The sequence below is a fragment of the Beta vulgaris genome, chromosome 1, assembly GCF_026745355.1.
Source record: "Beta vulgaris subsp. vulgaris cultivar EL10 chromosome 1, EL10.2, whole genome shotgun sequence".
NCBI classification, from domain to species: Eukaryota; Viridiplantae; Streptophyta; class Magnoliopsida; order Caryophyllales; family Amaranthaceae; genus Beta; species Beta vulgaris.
In genome coordinates, this window is record NC_079202.1 from 12,678,729 (window position 1) to 12,701,866 (window position 23,138).

Sequence of the window (23,138 nt, forward strand, 5' to 3'; positions counted from 1 at the left end):
AACCACAGCCTGACGGTTGGACGGACTCATTGGCCGCCCGCCAACGCGCAAAGTTCTAACTACATTAGAATAATAAGACTCACAGAAGATCGGGAAGTCGTCCTATATGCCTCCGGCATCTGGGATACCAGTTTGGCTACTGGCCCAGAAAAGGCTGACCCGTCCAAACACTACAAGAAAAACTGCCAATTACGACCAGATTTCTGGTCGCAAAAGGCTCAAATCTGGTCATAAAAAGCCTTTTACGACCAGAAACGCGTGTGGTCGTCAGTGGTCGTAAAAGGCTTGGTCGTAAATAACTTTACGACCAGTTTCACTTTCTCGTCGTAATTGTTCTTTTGCGACCATATTTAGATCTCGTCGCAATTAGTTGTCATCTACGACGAGAAATCTGGTTGCAAATGACATTAAAAGAACTTAAAAAAAAAAGAAACTAGCAACTAAACATAGTTGTTTTTTTTTTTTGACGAGAGCAACTAAACATAGTTGCTAATCTCAAGTAGTTACAATTTAATGTTAATCAAATAAACAACATTGTCATAAAAAAAATAAACAATATTAAATTAATAATATACTTTTATTAATAATTTTGATGAATTTTGGTACAAAAAATAAAATCTCAAAACTAAAATTTATACAAAAAAAACTTAAATTAACTAAATTTATTGTTCATCAAAAAATAAAATCTAAAAACTAAAACCCTTTTTTTCCACCGCCGCCACCACCGCCCAGCCGCGCCCCTTCGGGTCTGATTGAAGGCAGTGAGTCTCCGTCGGGCCGCATTCCAGCTCCCTCGCCACGCGCACTCCTTCTGACCTAATTAAAAAAAATTAGAACCAAATTTGGCAAACTAAACAAAAGGAACATAATTATACCAAATTTCATACAATTCAAGCCCATAATTTCGCATAAACACAACACCAAATTCGCATAAACACATTCATAATTCAAGCCCAGAAATTTCATAATCACACCACCAAATTGCCGAAAATAATCCAACAAAATTGGACGAAAAACAATGCAAAAAACGAAAAAATTAACCTATAAAAATTCGAGATCCCAAAACCCCATTAAATTCAACCCAAAACCCCCAAAATTACAAACCCCAAACCCACATAATTCAAGCGCATAAAACACGTAAAATTCGAATCCAAACCTAGAAAAGTCGAAGAAAATTAAACAAAAAAAATTACCCACAAATTTTCGAACCCAAATTCCCAAATTCCAGATCTTTGCAAATTACCCATAAATTTTCAAACCCTGAAAATACAAAAAATCGAACAGATCTTGTGTGAAAACCCCAAATCTTCAAATGAAAGATTGCGATTACTCCATTTCTGCTTTGAAAGTTTGATATACAAACACAAAACATCGATTTTTGGGTTTGAATCTTTGAGATTCAAACCAAAAAAATCAAATTTTGGGTTTGCAAACTTGAGATACGATCTTGTGGGTTTAAATTTTGGAGACAATCGAAAGTGGAAACCCGGGAAAAAATAATTCACCCTAACAAATTGAAAATTACGAAAACAAATGAAGAAACAGGATGAAGAGAGAGAGAGAAGACGAATTTGAAGAGAGAAGAGGAACTGGAAGAGAGAGAAGAAGAATTTGAAGAGAAAAGAGGAACTGGAAGAGAGAAGAGGAACTGGAAGATAGAGAAAATAAATCTGGAAAGAGGAATTGAAGGATGACATTAGGGAAATGAATGAAATGAAGGAATAATAAGGAGGAATGAAGAGTGTTGAACGCGATTACTCGAATTTTGAATGAAATATTGTACGCGGTATTTGGGCCCTAGTATTTACGACCAGTTTACTAGATCTGGTCGTAAATGCTCATTATTTACGACGAGAAATGGATCTGGTTGTAGAAAATAAGCATTTACGACCACAATTCATCTCGTCGTAGATAATTTATCCTATTTACGACCAATTAGCATATCTGGTCGTAAATGCTCATTATTTACGACCAGAAACGCGTGCGGTCGTAATTTTTGGTCGTAATTGCAGCTTTTTCTTGTAGTGAAAGCTGCGTCCGGCTGGGCAGGCTTAGTCCCTTCTCCGTCCACAAGACCAATCGCGTCCGGCTGCTCAAAAGTAAGTGGGTCGATAGGGCCCGTGTAAGTAACCAAGTCCCTCTCCTTGGCTTTAGGAGGGTCATCCTCGGCTGGAATATTGATCACGACCTTGGGAGCAGGCCGTGATGGGTTATTTTTCTTAGCAGTGAAACCTTTGGATTTTTCGGGTGGAGGTGCGTCACTAGTCGTGGCCGGCCTCTTCTTTGAAGTCGCCTTCTCCGCCAACGCCTTGGATGTTGGGGCATTTTTCTGAAATAGAAGTAAAAAATTTAGTAGCTAGGAAAAGAAGATAGACGGCCAAGGATATTTTTATTCTCGTGGATGGGAATCTGTCAAAAGAGGATATCATCCGTCAAGAGCTACAAGCAAGATGAAGGACACTCTGGACAAGGAAGCCGTCCAATAAAGGCTGGACGACTTCCCTTCTAGAAGAATGCAGGTTTGTGGCCGAGTTCCTCTTTCAAGAAAGGTCCGTCTTAGCAGCAACATCTGTCCAAGAGGACAGAAGGTTCACTCTTAGACGAACCTTGTGTGTTGCAGGAAGGCGGCCAAGTTACCTCATGACATTCTGCTCCTTAAAGCAACAATTCGTCCAACAAAAAATTAAAAAGAAAATACTTAGTATACCAGTGTGTCTGTCCTCTTTTCAGAGCCGGTTTTGCTAAACTCCTTACAGAGGGAGTCTGTGAATTTGGCCGAACTCATATCTCCGATCCAAGACTTCTTGAGCTTTGCTCTGGCCGAGTCTGTATAAGAAGGAAAAGACTGAGTTAGACGAATGATAGTCAGGACGAATGTATTACTTAGAAAAAATAGCGGGTTATACCTCTATCCTCGGCCTGCCGCAAGCCGGCGGCGACCAAGAAATTATCATTGTAAAACATATCCTTGAAGGGAATCCAATTGGACGGACCCTTAAAGGAGGAATTATTCATGGAATACTCCGAAATTCGAAAGTATTCCATCATCTCTTCAGCTGAAGTGCTCTCCAGCTCTAAGTAGGATGTCGTTCGTCCAGTGTTGGTAGTAGCCCGGCTAAAGTACCGATACCGTCTGGCCACAACATCGTTAGGCGCCTGGATGAACAGAAACTCGGCCTTCCAAGCATGCATCTTAGATGTTTTGTCCAAAGACGTCAGGAACCCCTGATGGTTGCATACACTGATCCAGGCTCCGTCCACTATTTTGGGAACCTTGGAAACATTGTGAATTTGGGAAAAGGCGGCCAACGACGGGTCGACACCCTTTATTTCGTAGACGGCAAAAAAAGTTAAAATGTTTTGCCACGAGTTTGGGGCGAGTTGGTTATGGCCTATACTATAGTATTGGAGAAGGCGACTAATGAAGGGATGCAAGGAAAACCGCAACCCGGCATCTAAGGCCAGCCGATAGACAACAAAATGGCAAGGAGGAGCACTAAGTATAGTGTCCTCTCGGCCAGGAAGAACAACCCGATACCCCAGCATGGGCATGGTCTGTAGAGCAGTGTTTGAGATCAGGACCTACCCGTCCTAGCCAACTGTTGTCGGCTAGGATGAACCTGGGGTCAAATAGAGGGCCCACCCGGCGCCTTATCTCGGAAGAAGTGGTGGACGGCTCCTCAGAGTCGCTACACGGACTGGAGGAGGCTTCCCCCTCGTCGATCTCATCTGTTGTCGTCCCCTGCCTGGACGGGCTGGGTTCTAGAGACCCCTGACAATAGTTTCCTCCTGGACGCTCCCAGGAGAAGGATTTTGGTTTGCTGGCCGAGCGATCTGGACTTCACGCTCCCCGTTAGCGGGAATTCCTCGAGTGGATGCCTCCATCTCTGAGCTGGAGGCCGGAAGGTTTACCCCTCGTTTGATACGAGCTGATTGCTTGACGCGTGCCAGATTACCCTGCACAGGTAAACACTGGGTCGTCTGACTTTGCCGTACATGTCCAAAATAATAAAATGCATGGTCGGCCGAGATAGGCCCAACTCTAGAATGTGCCAAAGGGGAAAGGCTCTGTGTTCAAGGGTCAAGACCAACCCTTGAGCGGCCGGGGATATTCGTTGAAGAAGACAAGTCCATTTTTCTTAAAAAATGCGTGTAAGAACAAGGAAAGTAAAACAGAGAAAAGAATACCTGTTGAGAATACTTGGACAAACGTTAAGGATGAGCTGGATGAAACTTTCGGACGAATTGGAAAGCACTTATCAAGAACTTGGACGAAGAGAATTTCTCTCTCTATGAACTCAGTAAAAATATGCAGAGTCTCTCTCTCTAGAAAATTTCTCAAGGATGTTAAAATGATTCCATAAACGACAAAGGGGCATTTTTATAGAGGGGTGAAAGTTACCCCCTCATCCGGTAAAAATAACCGTTGTTTGCCAAAATGCCTTGAGGGTTAACCTGATAAGACCGGCTAAATGGCGCCTCTTTTTTGAAAAAGAAGGGCAGTTCTGGTCGGTTAAAAGAGCAAACCAACCGTCTTGGCACCCAAATGGTAACTTCCTCTTTTAAGGGGCAAATGTTGTAGCCTCGAAATCAACGGCTATAAAGGTGACACGTGGCTTCATCATAACCCCACAAGTGGCGAGTACCTATACAGGCAAAGTACATGGGTCATGTGTTGGATGGGCTAAAGTACACTCTTCTGAGGAAAAGGTGTACTAAAAACCTTTTCCTGTGGCCCAAAGTTGTACTTAGGCCAAGTGAAGGTAAAGCTTATTTCTGTAAAAGAGTGAGGTGTACTGACCAATCAGCACCTGCCACGTGTCACAACATTATTGCTTAGATAATCAGATGCTCGCAAATTAGGGTGACATCAAGGTACAACAGTCATTTCAAACAGTATAAATAGTCCTTGAAATCAGGGGAAAGGTACGTTTTTCAGAGCATAGTTTTGTTATTCTGCCATAAATTCTCTCTCTCTACTTTCTCTCTCTAAAAGTTCCTTCATATGCCTGATATCTGACTTAAGCTTCGGAGGGGGAAATACCACCCAAACCTCCAGGGTGGGTCCCTTTTTTGCAGGTTTCAAGGCAGAGCTCAGGTCCGGGATTCGTGTTTAGGAATTGTTGCACAAGTCTCCAAATTGAGAACCTACTATTGGGGATTTTAGTTGACATAATAACACTATTTTAAAAGTGTAGTTGACATAACTAACTTCTAAAAATGAAAATAAATTCTACTCATTAATTTTATCAACTAAACCTATTCATTATCACTTTGTTGGCTCGTTGAAAGCTATCGGGATAGAGAATTCCTTAAGTTGCGTTTCATTCTCCTACAATAAAAAAAGAATCAGTATGCATAGAAAATATAAAGTAATGAAGTGAAATAACTGGTGAATAAATATTACTACCTTGTTCTTTCTTTTCACCCCCATGGAAGGATCTACACCAATCACCTGTGCATATCAACATCTGAACTATCTTGGGAGCAAGAGAATCCCTATAAGGATCTATTACACGACTCCTAGCACTAAAAGTTACCTCAGAAGCCACGGTAGTGATAGGAACAACCAAGATATGTGCTCCCATACGAGACAAAATTCGAAATTTGTTGGACTTATCCTTCCACTGAGCTAAGACATCAAATTTGCAATCTTAACTAAATAAGCACCCCTCGTCGAGATTATTATCAATTTCAGATTTCACATGAGGTACCGATATCTCTCCACTAAAAACACCTTGTAGAAGTTTAGACAAACCACTAGATTCACCATCATTACGAGCATGTGAAGAGAATTCACATTCTCCATTTTCTTCCACACTACATGAAGAATACATTCTCACATACTCATCCAAAAGTTGATACATGACTTCTTTCACATTATTAATATTCTCCCGAACTATATGTGAAGGAAACATTTTTTGGAATGCAATCTCTACTGCCCTCATTTGCAGTCTAGGGTCTAATACAATACCTATTGCCATTAACAAATTGCATTCACCCCAATTCTTGTCAAACCTCTCTTTCATGTTCTTCACCATACTCTTAACAAAATCTTCGTAAGATTCAGATTTTTTATCCAACAACACCTTATCCTTTGTACCTCAGCAAGAAACAAGTTGGAAGTTGGATATTCAAATCCTGATATTGAGTTAGTAGTATATTTGAACATTCTTAAAACATCAAGCAATTTTTTCTAGTTTCCTGCACACTCATCATCCGGACAAGAATCATAATTATGGTCATGCAAAGCATATCTAGGAAACACCTTCTTAAACTTAATAGCACAATCTAGCATGCCAAATGTTGAATTCCAATGTGTCTCACATAAAAGAACTAGTTTCTGATGTTGCACATTGTATTGGCTAACAAGTCCACCAAAATGTTTAAGTCGTGCCTCACTTGCATTCAAAAAACCAACGGTATCATGGACTTTCTCAATAATGTCATGAACTTGTTTAAGACCATATTGACAATAATGTTAAGAATGTGTGCACAATAATGCATATGAAATCATTTTCCACCACAAATAAGTCTCCCATTTGATCCAAAATTATCCTTTAAAATCTGAATATAAGAATCATTTACAGATGCATTTTCCACAAAATTAATGAAAACCTAACATATAAATAAATATATTGCTTCATTAGTTTGAAAACATACCAAAAATACAAACCCAAGTATACTAGTATAGATAAGAAACATTTGGATACTTACTTTATTCTCGATTTCCCACTCCTTTAAACATCTTAAGATGGCATCGGCTACATTAGCACCTTTACGTGGAGAAGGCAAGTGGACGAAGTTAATCACTCTATGTTGAAGCTTCCAATTAAGATCCACAAAATAAGCCATAAGTACCATATATTCTATTTTTTGTGGCTTTAACTTCCAAAAATTCGTAGTCAAACTAACCCGTTCCACCTTCTTGAACAAATCTTTAAGTTTCCTATTCTACGACTCGTAAACTTTAAATGAGTCCGCTTAAATAGTGTTTCGAGTCAAACTAATCAATTGCGGTATTCCCCTTTTCATCATCAAGTTAACACCTTTGTCCTCAACAGTAGAAAAAGGATTTTCATGAATAGTGATCCAATGGGCTACCCCCTCTCTCAACTTTAACATATCAAGTTTACCATTATGTAAAGCACTAACAAAGTTAGATTGGTTTGTTGTGGCGCTTGATTTAGATGGCATAAAGTTTAGCAATTGTTATTGCTTCATTTTTTTAGATTTCATTGAACATACTTCCAAGTGATGGTGCAAATGAGTAGTGCCCTTAGATTTCAAGGCAGAAAGAGGATTTTTACAATGTTTTGCACCTTACTTCCCATTATTTCTTTATCTTTTCAGGTTTAAGAAATTGATCCCACACTTTTGATCTTCTTTGTCTCTCAAAGTTAGGGAATTATTCAACCTCATCTTCTTTATTTATGGTATCAAGAGGGGGTTAAGAAACTTTTGCATTAGGCTCATCTCCTACATTGACCTCATCTTCTCCTCCATTATAATCATACTCAACATTCACAAAAAACTCTTGAAACATTAACCGGTGTAGAAGATCCATCTTGCCCACTAGACACACTAGGGGAAAAAACATAAAGGGCTGCGCAGGAAGGGCTGCGCTTTTCGTAAAAGCGCAGCCCTACTAGTGAAGGGCTGCGCTTATTTAAAAAAGCGCAGCCCTACTAAGCAGAAGGGCTGCGCTTATTTAAAAAAGCGCAGCCCTTCACTAGTAGGGCTGTGCTTTTTTAAATAAGCGCAGCCCTTCTGTAGGTAAGAAGGGCTGCGCTTTTAAAAAAGCGCAGCCCTACTAAGTGAAGGGCTGCGCTTTTTTAAAAAGCGCAGCCCTTCTGCTTAGTAGGGCTGCGCTTTTTTAAAAAAGCGCAGCCCGTCCTGAAAAAATTTGAAATTTCGGAATCGTGGGCTTTGAAATATTGAGCGGGGATTCGTCAAATATATTATCCCTCATTCTCTCTCCTCTCTCACGTCCCTCATTATTCCTTTCCTCCTTCTCTCTCATCCTCTCTTCTCTCTTATCCTCTCTTCTCTCTCAAAATCTCCCATAAACATTTGCGACAAAAACCTTGAAATGATTTGCACTAAACATGGCGACGGAGTCCGATTGCCTATTGTGATACCTTTTCGGAAGCGGAACGAGCCAACGAGTCAAACCCACTGCTACGCTGTGACGTTTAGGCTTTTTAAGCCATCCGAGTTCGTTTAAGCCTCCAAATACCCATTTTAAGTTTTTCCAAAAAAAAAATTTTCCCTTAAATTATGTATTTGGGTTTTGTTTTATGTATTTAAACATTATTAGGTTGTAGTTCTTGTATTTTCAGATCTATAATGTTCTTGTATACTTCTCTTTGTTTATATGTTTTGATTAATGTTCTTGTATACTTCTCTTTGTTTTGATTAATGTTCTTGTATACTTCTCTTTGTTTTGATTAATGTTCTTGTATACTTCTCTTTGTTTATTTTGATTAATGTTATTCTTGTATGCTTCTCTTTGTTTATTTTGATTAATGTTCTTGTATACTTCTCTTTCTATATAATTTCTTGTATTTTCATCTTTGTTTTGATTAATGTTCTGTATACTTATTGTATACTTCTCTTTGTATATTAGTTTTTGTTCCTTTTTTTCATTTTCGTTTCATTCTTTTTATTGTTTTGGGTTTAGTATTTTCGTTTCGTTTCTCTTCTCTTCTGTTTAATTTCAGAAAATGTGAGATTATGAGTAAAAAAATGACAAAAAAAATTAATTTTTTTTTTTTTTTTTTTTTTGGTAGGAAGGGCTGCGCTAGTTAGGAAAAAGCGCAGCCCTTCTAGCCCAGAAGGGCTGCGCTTTTTCTTAACTAGCGCAGCCCTTCTGGGATAGAAGGGCTGCGCTTTTTCCTAACTAGCGCAGCCCTTCTAGCTTAAGGGCTGCGCTTTTCTAGCGCAGCCCTACTTAAAAAGTGAAGGGCTGCTACTGAAAGGGCTGCTGTCAAAAAGCGCAGCCCTACATGCCTTTTTTAGCGCAGCCCTTCTTCATTTTTCCACTAGTGACATCTATATAATATTGATGCAACCTATTAAAAAAATATTTCAGTTAACACAAACTGAACTTAACAAACTAGAATTATAAACTGAACTTGCGAATTGAACATAACAAACTGAACTTAACAAACTGAAATCACAAATTGAACTTGCAAAATGAACTTAAGAAACCGAACTTACGTACTGAACATGCAAACTGAACTTAGCAAATTGAACTTGACAAACTGAACTTAACAAAGAATGCCATCACAAATCATACTAGCTACAACCAATCTAATTTTTCTGACATTCTAAATTGAAATAGTGTAATCAACTACTAACAATATAATTCCATAACTCAGATTTCACAACACCCCTTATTGAATTCCAAATTCACAATATTCACAACAACAACAGCAACACAAAAAGAACATTGAAGCTAGCGTCGAGTTTACCTTAAAATGAGCGACACCGAGGTGAGGTGGTGGTGTACGAGGGATTTCAGTGTCGCCTGGAGTAGCGCACTGTCCTACTGTGCAGGAGCGTGGTGGGTTGAAGCTAGCGTCGCCTGAACTCCCTAATTCAGTGTGGTGGGCTAAAGCGTGGAGTCATGTAAATGAAGATGGTCGAATTTCGATGGAGATTAGAGAGGGAAGGAATATTTAAGAGGCAAGAGGGAGGCGTGCTATTGTTGTTTAGGAGATAGGGATGAGTTTGTGTCATTAGTTTTGACTCTTTCACTCTTTCTTTACAATGGACGGTTACGATTAGCTTGTTGGGTTTCTTTAAATATCATCCATTGATATAGTTCTATTTCTTATAGGAGAAATCCTTCACGTTGCCTTTTGGTCATTTAATATACATTTTCTTATAGCTTGGTGGGTTAAGATTAGCTTGTTGGGTCTCTTTAAAGAAAATTATTTTTATAGAAAAAAGGTTAAACTTTCTATTAAAAAAATAAAAAGTATATATATATATAATTTTTTGGAGTATCTCACGAGCTTTTCGAGTCGAGTATTGAGTTGCTCGACTCAGCTCATTAACATTTCGAGCTCGAGTTTGAACTCACTCAAGTCGAGTTTTGACCGAGCTTTGACCAAGTTCAGTTCCAGTAGCTCGCGAGCTGTCTCAACTCATTGTCGGCCCTACATGCAATCTCACTACATGTTTGATATACGTCTTCGCAAGCGCTTTTTCTTCCATGTCACTTTAATTGGGACAAACACGACAGATTTCGTCTGACAGTCCACAATAACCCAAATAGTATCATTACCGTTTATCTTCTTTGGCAAAGCAATCACAAAATCCATTGATATGGAATCCCCCATCCATTCAGGAACCTCTAGGGATTTAACCTTTCCCATTGGTCTCTTATGATCTATCTTCACTTTATGATAGGATAAGCATTTTGACAGGAATTTAGCGACCTCATTCTTCATATTCGACCATTCATAGATTTCCTTAAGATCCTTATATAGCTTGTCACCCCCAAGGTGCACAAAATATGGAGTATTATGCCTCTCATCCATAAGCCTTCTCTTAAGCTCTTCATATTTTTGTGGTACATACTAACTTCCTTTGAACCTCAAGCTTCCATCATTTCATCGTCTCCTTAATCTTATATAGGTGCTCGTCTCCAACTTGATCCTTCTCTATCTTGTCGAAAACTGTCAACCCCAATGACAATGCACTCAGCCTTGCCTCGATCTCCTTGGGATTTAAAATTTTTAGGCTAAGCATTTCCATATCCCGACACAATTCCTCAGGAACTACAAAAGCATTCATGTTATGGCTCGACTTCCTACTCAAAGCATCGGCAACTACATTCGTCTTCCCTTCATGTTACTTGATATTTAGGTCATAATCCTTGATCAACTCTAATTATCTCATCTGTCTCATATTACCGTCTTTCGGGGTGAAAATGTACTTGAAACTCTTATGGTCAGTAAAGATCTTACAAGGTGCCCCATAAAGGTAATGTATCCAAATGTTGAAGGCAAACATGATCGCAGCTAACTCTAGATCATGGGTAGGATAATTAGCCTCATACAGTTTCAACTGTTGCAATGCATACGTGATCACCTTCCCTTTCTGCTGCATAACAAATCCCAAAACATTCTTTGAAGAATCCCTATACAGCTCAAATCCGTCCTTTCCATCAGGCAGGGTTAAAACGGGAGCAAAGGTTAAACGCTCCTTCAAAATCCTAAAAGCTTTCTTCCTCAAACTAGTAATTAGCCTTGCTATCTTCGAGAAATCTCTCACAAATCTCCTATAATAGCCAACTAACCCCAGAAAGCTCCAAATATCTAACACATTCTTTGGAGTAGGCCATTCACTAACAGCTTGAATATTAGGAGGATCCACAAAGACTCCTTCTTTAGACACATAATGACTCAAAAATGCTACTTTCTCCAAACAAAACTCATACTTAGAGAACTCGGCATACATTTGATTCTTCCTAAGCGTCTCCAATATTATCCTCAATTGTTCATCATGATCTTCTTTACTCTTTGAATAAATTAAGATATCATCAATGAATACCACAACGAACTTATCTAGGACCTCATGGAATATCCTATTCATCGAATCCATAAATATAGCCGGAGATTGGTCAATCCAAACGGCATCACAGTAAACTCATAATGACCACAACGCGTCCTAAATGCAATCTTAGGTATATCCTTATCAGCTACCCTCAACTGGTGATACCTCGAACAAAATTCGGTTTTTGATAAAATACTCGCTCCATTCAACTAATCAAATAGGTCATCTATCCTAGATAAAGGATACTTGTTCTTAATAGTCACATTGTTTAACTCCTTGTAGTCGATGCACAATCTCATACTCCATCTTTCTTCTTTACAAACAACACAGGAGCTCCCGAGGGTGACGCACTAAGCCTAATATACCCCTTATCCAACAGCTCTTGCAACTACATCTATAACTCGCTGATCTCAGGAGGTGTCATTCTATATGTTGCCTTGGAAATAGGTGCAGTGCGAGGAACTAAGTCTATGGTGAACTCAACAGCTCGTGTAGGCGGCATACTAGAAATCTCACTTGGAAATACATCCCTTTCACGATTGGTACATCTTCAATCTTTAATCCAACCTATTTGCCTGCATATTGCACACTACAAAAAAAAAATAGATCACAACCCTTCTTCATCAACTTCTTAACTTGCATCGCAAAAATAACCACAGAAATCTTAGGCTTCCCAAAACATTGATATGAAGTCAACTTCCCCAAAAGGCTTCTCAACGCTACCTTATGAGCTTTACAATCTATTTTAGCCTTATATAAACCTAACTAATTCATCCCAAGAATGACTTCTTCAGTAGGTATACTAATAGGCAGGTCGATTCTTCAAAGTCTATTATCCCCAAAAATGGAAGAAGAAATAAATGACTAGGTCGCTATCGAAGCAAATAATGTTGTAACTAAAACAGACTTCATATAAAAAGTACATGAAACTACGTCGACGGTAATGATAAGTCACTGGATCCCCTTTACAATCTCTACCAGGGTGGTTTTTATTACACTTCTTACAGTTGTAACTCCTTTTAGACTCGCCTTTATTATTATAGCCTTGACCATTTCTCCCTTCAAAATTCTCATTTCCATTTCTATTCTCTTAAAATTCCCCTAATTTCCTCCAACATTGAAATCCTTTCTTTTCTCATCCACTACAACATTCTTCTTGTCACACCTCGACTAAAGACCATAAAGTGTTGTTCCATACACAACATCTAGGGATGCGATAGTCTCACCACCTAACCCCAATTGCATTTCATCAGTCAAACCTTGCTCAAATCTTTGAGCCTTTAGCTCTTCAGTAGCTACTACTTTAGGTGTAAACCTAGACAATGCTATAAACTTGTTATAATACTCATAAATAGTCATACTCCCCATCCTAAGGTTTTTGAACTCATGAGCCTTCAATTTCCTCATCAAAGCAGGGTAAAATTTTCCTCTTAAAGCATTAATAAAGGAAACCCGATTAAACCCTTCAAAAGCACTCAGTCTAACCCCATTTTCTTTCCACCATAAGTTAGCCTCATCTTTCAAATATAGTACAGCTTGACCTATGTGTGTGTGTGTGTGTGTGTGTGTGTGTGAAATCTGTGTATTCATGTTAGTTATGAACTTGTTGGTTTATGTGTATGGTATGCATAGGTTCTGTAAGTGTGTGCGTGCGTGCTATGTATTGTTCTCTATGTGTTATGCATCTGTTATCTGTTGGTTATGCTTGTGTTCTATATGTGCTTTATGCTTGTGTAGATAACCCTCAATGATGATAAGTTTATGCACCTTAAATTTCAGTAATGATTAGGTCTTTGTGTCACCCAAAGTATGGTTTCATGACATTTGTAGAGATATGTTTGGTTTTCAATAAGTGGACTATGTATAGATTGTTTTAATTTTTGTTTACTTGAGAGGATGATATATCTTCAGTGATGAATGAGGTCGCTATGATACCATGTTTTACATAAGTCGTTTTTATTTATTAAGTAAGTAGTATATTGCATTTTGAAAAAACCACAAACAACCTAAGTCCTTAAAGGACTAGAAACAAACAAGCCACTAAAAACTAGCCAAAACCAAACAAACTTACAAACTACCTATCCATTCACAATCTCTTTCACTCTGTTTCCTAAAATGACAAAATTGAATTCTATGCTTAATTATACATTGTGTATTGTTAATTACACTTTCTAGTCTACTAACTTTGCATTGCCAAAATGCTTCTTTCCTTGCCAACCATATCTGGTACACTAATGTAGAGATTACATTATATAAAATTTGCTTTCTAACCCTGGTCCATGTATATCTTCTTTTGATCCAATTCATCCCTTGTATCAAATTATGTCTCTAGATTTTCAAACCAATCCATTCAAGCAGCTTGGACAGGAGATGCTTACTGAAACCACAATCAAAAAGATGTGATCATGAGTCTCCACAGCATTGCCACATAAGCATCGTAGGTTGTCTGAGCTAATATTGTATAAAAATAATTTATCTTTTGTTCTCAATCTGCCCTGCACTCCTATCCATTATACTTTGGCAAGTTCATCCTATTCCATACCCCTTGTGTCCAGTTTATTGCTGGTTTATTATCCATCAAGCCATGATAAACTTTTTTAATTGAGTATTGGTGATTCATACTCTAATTAGACATATATACCTAAGTGAGTTACATTTTTAACTTTACAAAGGTATTTGCGTACCCAAGTAGTACCTGGTATAGCTTGGAAATCCCACCAGTTCATGTGCTTCACATAGACAGTGTGCACCCATTTCACCAATAAGTTATCTTTTTGACAACCTATATGCCAAATAAGCTTCCCAGCAACAGCTTTATTCCATGTACATATGTTCCTGAAACCCAAACCACCATCCTTCTTATTTTTGCACATATCATTCTAATTGACATTTCCACTTTTTTCACAGGTAGCAAAACCAGACCATAAGTAATTCCTACAAATGGAATTAATCTTCCTCATTACATCACCTTGAAAGAGGAAAATTTATGCCCAATAACTATGGACACTAAACATGACTAAGTTGATTAACTAGGCTTTGCGTGCATATGACAAATTTCTAGTATTCCATGATCTAACCTACTAGTCATTTTGTCAATAAGCAACTCAAAGTCAGCAACACTAAGCTTCTTAGAACTTATAGGCACACCAAGATACCTAACTGGAAGGTGTTCTCTATTGAAGCCTGAGAATTATTCAATCCTTATAACCTCACTCTCTTCCATAATAGTACAATAGATGGCAGATTTACGCTTGTTAGCTTGCACCCTGTTGTCTCAGAAAACAAATTAATCCCTTGCAGAAGAAGATAGACTGATTTTGCTTCTCCCTTACAGAACAAAAGCAGATCATCTGCCAAACTCAAATGATTCACCTTCAAGCTTTTACATATAGTGAAATACCTAAATTCTTTCAACTCACTAATATAAGCTATGATCTTGGTAAGTAATCCATGCATATGACAGGTAGTCTTTGGAATCAATGTTATAACTGTCACATTGATTTCCTTGAGTAGCTTGCCACATCTAAAGAAACACTGCACTGCATCAACCACATCTCTGCCAACTATGTCCCAAGTTTGCTTAATAAAGCAACTTCAGTAGCCATCCAACCTTAGGGAGTTGTCATCATGTATAGAGAAAATGTCATATTTTATTTCCTCTGCAGTTAAAGCAAGGGACAAGGCCTGATGTTGAGCTTCATTAGACACATGCCCTTTAGCTATAATTGCAGGCTCCACCTTTCTCACCACTTCTTCACTACCTAAAAGTCCATGATAGAAATCAAGGAAGGGATGTGCCACTTCAAGTGAATTGGTAGCCCATGTACCATTCTCTTTTCTAATTATATTAATCCTATTCTGAATCCTTCTGAGCTTCACACTTTGATAAAACAATTTTGTATTATCATTACCTTCATTAAGCCACCTAACTTTTGCTTTTTGACTCAGAAATTGAGTATAGTTCCTGTGAGCCAGGACATACTCCACCCTAGCTTCCTTTTCATGAGTTTCATGTGTTTAATAGTAGTTTTGATTGGTAATACAAAATATAGACATGTCGGAACCAAAATAAGCCATTTTAGCCCATTTTGGGCCATTTTTCTTGAAAATGAATGAATATGAATAGTTTCATGCTAGTTTAAGTTGTAAACACCTCAAACATATCATATATACTTAGTTTCATGCGTTTAATAGTAGTTTTGATTGGTAATACCAAATATAGACATGTTGGAACCGAAATAAGCCGTTTTAGCCCATTTTGGGCCATTTTTTTTTGAATGACTGAATATGAATAGTTTCATGCTTGTTTAAGTTATAAATACCTCAAAAAATCATATATACTTAGTTTCATGTGTTTAATAGTATTTTTGATTGGTAATACGCAATATAGACATGTTGGAACCAAAATAAGCCATTTTAGCCCATTTTGGGCCATTTTCCTTGAAAATGAATTAATATGAATATTTTCATGCTAGTTTAAGTTATAAACACCTCAAACATATCATATAAACTTAGTTTCATGTGCGTCATAGTAGTTTTGATTAGTAATACAAAATATAGACATGTTGGAACCAAAATAAGCCATTTTAGCCCATTTTGGGTCATTTTCCCTGAAAATGAATGAATATGGATAGTTTCATGCTAGTTTAAGTTATAAACACATCAAACATATCATATATACTTTTTTTCATGTGTTTAATAGTAGTTTTGGTTGGTAATACAAAATATAGAAATGTTGAAACCAAAATAAGCCATTTTTGCTCATTTTGGGCCATTTTCCTTGAAAATGAATGAATATGAATAGTTTCATGCTAGTTTAAGTGATAAAGACCTCAAACATATCATATATACTTAGTTTCATGTGTTTAATAGTAATTTTGATTGGTAATACAAAATATAAACATGTTGGAACCAAAATAAGCCATCTTAGCCCATTGTGGAAAACATAATATGTTTCACATTTCCAACGAGCATCCATATAAAAAGCAGCACTTGTTTGATGTGAACACTAGATGGAGGGATTTTAAGAGCAAATTGGTATCTGGTTGATCACAATTAGATCAAAGAAAGAGCAGTTAGGTGATAGTCCACCAGATGTATACAAGCACATCAAGGGGGATTGGGTCGGGCCACCTTCAAAGAGGCTATGACGTCAGAAGTGGTTAAAGTAACTTTATAATCTAATTATTAACTTGGTTTTATTAATTTAAATTATATACTACTAACTTAATGTGTATTTTTTTTTTGCAGAAAAAGCGAGAAAAGGCGCTCGAGAGTGCAAAAAAGAACACACATCATCACCACTTAGGTCAAAGGAGCTATCGAGATGGTAAAGAGTTGTGGAAGAAAGAGAACTTCTGTCCACGTAGTTTTGATTTTGGATCGTCATCTAGTACACCATCCTCCTCGGTGTCCTCCATTATTAACCGGGGTGATGATTGGTGGTGCGCGATGCATAAGAAAGATCTTGTTACTAAACAGCGATTTATTCCAGTTGAGGAAACAAAGATTGCAACTGACAAATACGTATGCATATCACTATAATTAACTTTTAGTTTGACATATGAATTTTTTTTTTCAGTTATTAACTACATTATTACTTGTAACTTGCTTTTTGGGCAGTTGGAGTACAAGGAGAAGCAAGCCAAGGGTGAGTTCATTCCGGTACGTAACAGTGACGCCCTTTTTATGCTCTTGGAGAGAAGCCAGATCATTCAGGTCGTTGTTGTGGTTTTGGAGGCGTGAATGTTGGCTATACGAAGGCTTTTGGGCGTGTACCTCATAGGAACAATTGGAGATCGTGTCAGGAACAAGAGGAAGCACTCATGCGGAAAATGAGTGAAAGGTGGAGGGAGGACATTGCCACATATATATGCAGAATGTGATGATTTCACAACCCACTCAGCCACCTACTCAGCCATCTACTATGCCACCTATTGTGCCATATCCTTTTTTCCCTTCACCATATGTTGTGCAATCTCCTTCACATGTACAACCACCTACTCAGCCACCTATTGGGCTATATCCTTTTTTTCCCTTCACTATTTGCTGGGCCATCTCCTTCACAGCCCACTGAGCCACCTATTCCATTATTTGTTCCACCATCTACTGGTCCATCTCATTGGCCATCTCCTTGGCTAGCTTCTTGACAGCCCACTCATACTCCAGTATCTGGATTTTCCGACACTCATTCTCCTCAGTTTAAGGTACATATAATTATTATATATATACATGTGCTTTACACTAGTAGAAAAAAGGCTACTTGCTGCGGTTAAAAAGTGCCCTATTGCTGCGGAATAGGGCACGCAGCAATTAAGGGCGCAACAATAGGTATTAATAATATTGATGCGGTTTTAAACCACAGCAATATAACGTAATATTGCTGCGGTTTTAATGACCAAACCGCAGCATTATTAGGAATTGTGGTGAAATAAGGTGGCCCAGAAAGGTAATATTGCTGCGGTTTCTGGCCCAGAACCGCAGCAATATTACATTTTTTTGTATAAAAAAGTAATATTGCTGCGGTTCTGGGCCAGAAACCGCAGCAATATTACTTTTTTATACAAAAAAAAGTAATATTGCTGCGGTTTCGAGCCCAGAACCGCAGCAATATTACTTTTTTAAAAAAAAAAAAAAATTGTTTTATATTAGTGAAGAGGAAGTTATATATGCAACCTTGATGAAGCTATGCAGCAATATGCTAATAAATTTTCTGCATAAATTTCGGCAGAGCTCCGATTGTAAATTGGATAAACCCATAATAGGGACTTAATTAACCTGTACAACAACCAATAACATCTCCGAATCCACCATCCAAGCAAATCCAAAATCCATCAAACAACCACCATGATCTCCAACATACATCATCCAATATTCAAGCCAACAAACCAACATCATATTCAACCCAACCAACATTATAAATACAATTCCATTATAATCCAACAAAAATATTTAGCGCAATCCAACATATATATATATATATTAATATATTATATATATATATATAATATAATTATATATATATATATATATCATGATAATCCATCACTACAAAGTTGGTTGTACAAGTTGCAATAATGTATATGTTCGTCTAAAGTTAGAACAAAAAAAAGAATATTAACATAAACTAACTAACCTATGCAATGCACTCATCAACAAAGTATCTTGCCCACTTATTCTTCACCTCATTGATTTGATCCTCCGTATAAGGATCTTTGGTAAAGGTTTGAGCAATCTGAAAATAATTTACCAAAGTTAGCATCAAATAGTTAAAATATATTAAATATGAAATGAATAATTATATAAACTTACTTTGTCCATATCCAACGAACCAAAATATGAAGCGAGTACGTCAAAAATGTACCGCATCACAAAATAACCGCACTCCGTGCCTCCTTGTTGTTGCGGGCACTTTATCAAAAGTTATAAGAAAATGAGAAAAATTACCGCATAATGAGAATAAAGTAAGCTTTAAATTGAATCAAGCAATTCGATCAATACATACCTCAACATATTTCCACAAAAGCTTCTCGAAACCTCCTAAAAGCACTAGATAACACAAAATTGTTTGATTTAGTCCTTAATTGTGGAATGTTACCATCTCAATTCATATAAAGTATATCAAACATATATCAACTTACGCTATCATAGGCAATTTAAGCTTTAACTTCCGCTGTTTGTGATAGCTGGCAGAATCGAAGATATCAACTATCCCAGGCAAGGGACATATGACAAGGAGCATCCAATGTTGGCTATTGAAAGATTAAACAACAATAATTACTTCAAAAATCACATATCATGCAACAATAAATATTTGTAAATATTAAGAAAGAATATTACTCTTGAAAGATTGGCGCGAACATGATACTAGCATTTACATCGACGCATCCAACCATAGCATGCAGAATGTACTTTGTTACCTCCTCCGATGATGAATGCGACTCCATAACGGTGCTTTGCGGACACATCCAACAAACACGTCCAATAGAATCCCCAAATCCATCCAAGTCCGACTGCGTAGCCCTAAAAATTGGCAAAAGTAAACTATATGTGAAAAATACAACTACCATATAATTAAATGTTAAAAAAAAACATAACTTTGATTATTGTTACCTCATGTACACTTGGATAATAGAAATATTAATCATTTCTCCTCTCAAAAACTGATCAATATCCTCCTTGGTCAGAAAAGCGGTGCCATCATCTGTCAAATAATGGAACAAGGATCTCGGCAAGGTAACACCAACAGCATCATCGTCTGCGACGGCAAGGGCAAGCGTATCTGCTAACTCCCTGCATTCCTCAGTAAGGGAGTCCAAGAACGATCGATCGTCGATAACTGGACTAAACTGAGAAGCCGAACCGGCTGATGAATGCAACTGGCTAGAAGATCTAACAGCCTCCCCCGAAATCCCTTTTTGTTTTTTAGGTGTCGGTGTAACCTAATAATTATTTTTTCAAAACGGGCATAAGATTATGAAATTTTTAAATTGAAAGCTATTATTTTTACAAAAATGGAGGCCTATATGAACAATTACCTCATCACTTAACATTTGTGCTAAATTTTTTGGCCATTGCACCCAAGTACCCAAAGCAGTAGTTGTAGTGTCGATCTCATATGCAGGGACGGGAACAGGTAGTGGCAAATGACCATATTTTCTATAATTCGATGAATTTTCACTTTCAGGTGATCATTCATCATTCTAGACCCATGAACTGTAGTGGTCTCATAAAAAGCATAAGAATATGCATCTGCCACTAGACAAGTCTCTCCACTAGTTGGATCCACCAAATACAATCAACATGGAACCTCGTCCTAACAGCAACACATAATATTGATATTATTTGAATAAAACACACATGTAAATATGATAATTATTTGTATAAAGGACATGTATATAAGATAATTTTTTGTATAAAGCACATGTATATATAATAATTATATGTACCTTCAGCTGAGGAGAATGAGTGTCTGGTCCAGATAATGGAGTACGTAGATGAGTGGGCTGTGAAGCAGCTACCTCAGGAGATGGCCCAGGAGATGGCCCAAGAGGTGGCCCAAGAGGTGGCCCAGGAGATGGCCCAGAAGATGGCCTAGGATATGGCCCAAGATATGGCCCAGGAGATGGCCCAGGATGGCCCAAGATATGGCCCAAGAGGTGGCCCAGGATATGGCCCAGGAGATGGCTCAGAATATGGCCCAGGAAATGGTGAAGCAGATGGTGGAATAGGAGGCTGAGTTGGCTGTGTAGGAGGAGATGGCACAGCAAATGGTGAAGGAAAAAAATGATACAGCCCAGGTGACTGAGTAGGTGGCTGTACATGAGAAGGAGATGGCCCACCAGATGGTGAAGAATATGGCCCGGTAGATGGATGTGAAGGTGAAATCATCACATTCTGCATATATGTGGCAATGTCCTCCCTCCACGTTTCACTCATTTTCTGTATGAGTGCCTCCTCTTGTTCCTTCATCGATCTCCTATAGTAAGTACGAGGTACGTGCCCAAAAGCCTTGGTATAGCCAACATTAACACCCCCAAAACCGTAACAGCGACCCGGATGATCTGGCTTCTCTCCAAGAGCCATAAAAAGGGCGTCTCTATTACGAACCGGAATGAACTCACCCTTGGCTTGCTTCTCCTTGTACTCCAACTGCCCAAAAAGCAAGTTAACAGTAATAATGTAGTTAATAAATGAAAAAATATTCATGTCAAACTAAAAGTTAATTATAATGATATACATACGTATTTGTCAGCTGCTTTCTTTGTTTCCTCATCAGGAATGAATCTCTGTTTAGTAACAGGATCTTTCTTATGCATTGCGCACCACCAATCATCACCCCGGTTAAAACTGGAGGACACCGAGGAGGATGGTGTACTAGAAGACGATCCAGAATCAAAACTAGGTGGACCGAATTTCTCTTGCCTCCACAACTCTCTAGCATCTCCATAACTCCTCTGACCTAAGTGGTGATGATGTGTGTTCTTCTTTGCGCTCTCAAGCGCCTTTTCTCGCTTTTTCTGCAAAATAAAAAAACACATTAAAGACTTACTCCTAATGAGTAAGTCTTGAACGGGTATCTAGGCAATATGATGTACATAAAAACAATTGCATTCAAGCGATTCCAAATATTCACCAAACAATAATCGCATTCAAGCGATTTCAAGTTATCATCAAACAACAAATACCAAACCATTCCTTAGATTTCCCTTCCCCTCCCATTGGTAAGTCTATCAATATAAAGGCATTGCATTCATATCAATTTAAACAAAGAATTACAAAAACAAATCTCGTATAACATATTAGGGCATACAAAAACTGAAGCAAAATTATCACAAAATCAGTTTTTAATACTCAAATCTTATAACTAAGCATATATATACTTTATACTAATCATTTTAAACTACAATTTAAGCCAAAAATTTATTAAAACACTAATTAAGAAAAATTTGCAAAAAAACTAATCTAAGATGACAAAACGGCGAGGAACAAGCTTGAATGCACCGGAAATTCTGAGGAGAGGCGCCGGAGGAGAAGTGCCGGAGGAGAAGCACCGGAAAAATTGAAGTGGCGCCGGTGAAAACCAAGCACTGAATACCGGAGTCGATCCATTGTAGCAACGAAGGAGAGATTTTGTTGCGAAAACTGAATACCGAGGACCGAAACGCCGGAAAACGAAGGGGGGTCGAAAGTTTGAGAGACTGTGAGAGAGTTTGAGAGATTGTGAGAGAGTGAACAATTCGACAAAACCCGCGTCCCTTTTTTTTTGGATTGCCAGCGAATATTGTTGCGGTTTCCACGTGGCAACCGCAGCAATATATTAAAAAATCATTTTTTAATATATTGCTGCGGTTTCCACGTGGAAACCGTAGCAATATTCGCTGCTAAGGGCCCACATGTTTTTCAAAATTTGCCCGTTGAATAATATTGCTGCGGTTTTTGGCGGGAAACCACAGCAATATTGTAATTTTCAATTTTTTTTTCTTTTTGCGTGTTATATTACTGCGTACAGGTAATACCGCAGCAATATCAGCGCAGCAAATAGGATTTATTCTACTAGTTTTATACAAATAATTATCTTATATACATGTGTTTTATACAAATAATTATCTTATATACATGTGATTTATATAAATAATTATCATATATACATGTGTTTTATTCAAATAATATCTTACATAATTAAATAGAACTTTACGTTGTTGTTAGGACGAGGTTCCATGCCGATTGTATTTGATAGATCCAACTAGTGGAGAGACTTTTCTAGTGGCAGATGCATATTCTTATGCTTTTGATGAGACCACTACAGTTCATGGGTTTAGAATGACAAATGATCACCTTAAAGTGAAAATTCATCGAATTGTAGAGAAATATAGTCATTTGCCACAACCTGTTCATGTCCCTGCATATGCGATCGACACTACAACTACTCCTTTGGGTACATGGGTGCAATGGCAAAAATATTTAGTTCAAATGTTAAGTTACGAGGTAATTGTTCATATCGGCCTCCATTTTTGTAAAAATAATAGCATTCAATTTAAAATTTTCAAAATCTTATGCGCGTTCTCAGA

At 37.8% G+C, this 23,138-nt stretch overlaps 1 protein-coding gene across 1 annotated transcript; it reads right to left on the reverse strand.

Annotated features, from left to right (window-relative positions):
• Positions 1–19,204: 19,204 nt before the first annotated feature.
• Positions 19,205–20,015, reverse strand: LOC130589665 (uncharacterized). Its single transcript, XM_057391139.1, has 3 exons — positions 19,681–20,015; positions 19,408–19,590; positions 19,205–19,319 (listed from the first exon to the last, which is right to left on the reverse strand). The coding sequence occupies exons 1-3, from the start codon at positions 19,713–19,715 to the stop codon at positions 19,205–19,207; spliced, it is 333 nt and encodes a 110-aa protein (XP_057247122.1). The 5' UTR covers positions 19,716–20,015.
• Between the last annotated feature and the right edge of the window lie 3,123 nt (positions 20,016–23,138).

Excerpts from the sequence above, each read along its gene's own strand:
- LOC130589665 (XM_057391139.1), bottom strand. The coding sequence starts at position 19,715 with ATGATTAATATTTCTATTATCCAAGTGTACATGAG. Across the intron at positions 19,591-19,680 it reads ATTATCCAAGTGTACATGAG|GGCTACGCAGTCGGACTTGG; the intron begins GTAACAATAATC and ends GCCAATTTTTAG. Across the intron at positions 19,320-19,407 it reads TTCGCGCCAATCTTTCAAGA|CCAACATTGGATGCTCCTTG; the intron begins GTAATATTCTTT and ends ATCTTTCAATAG.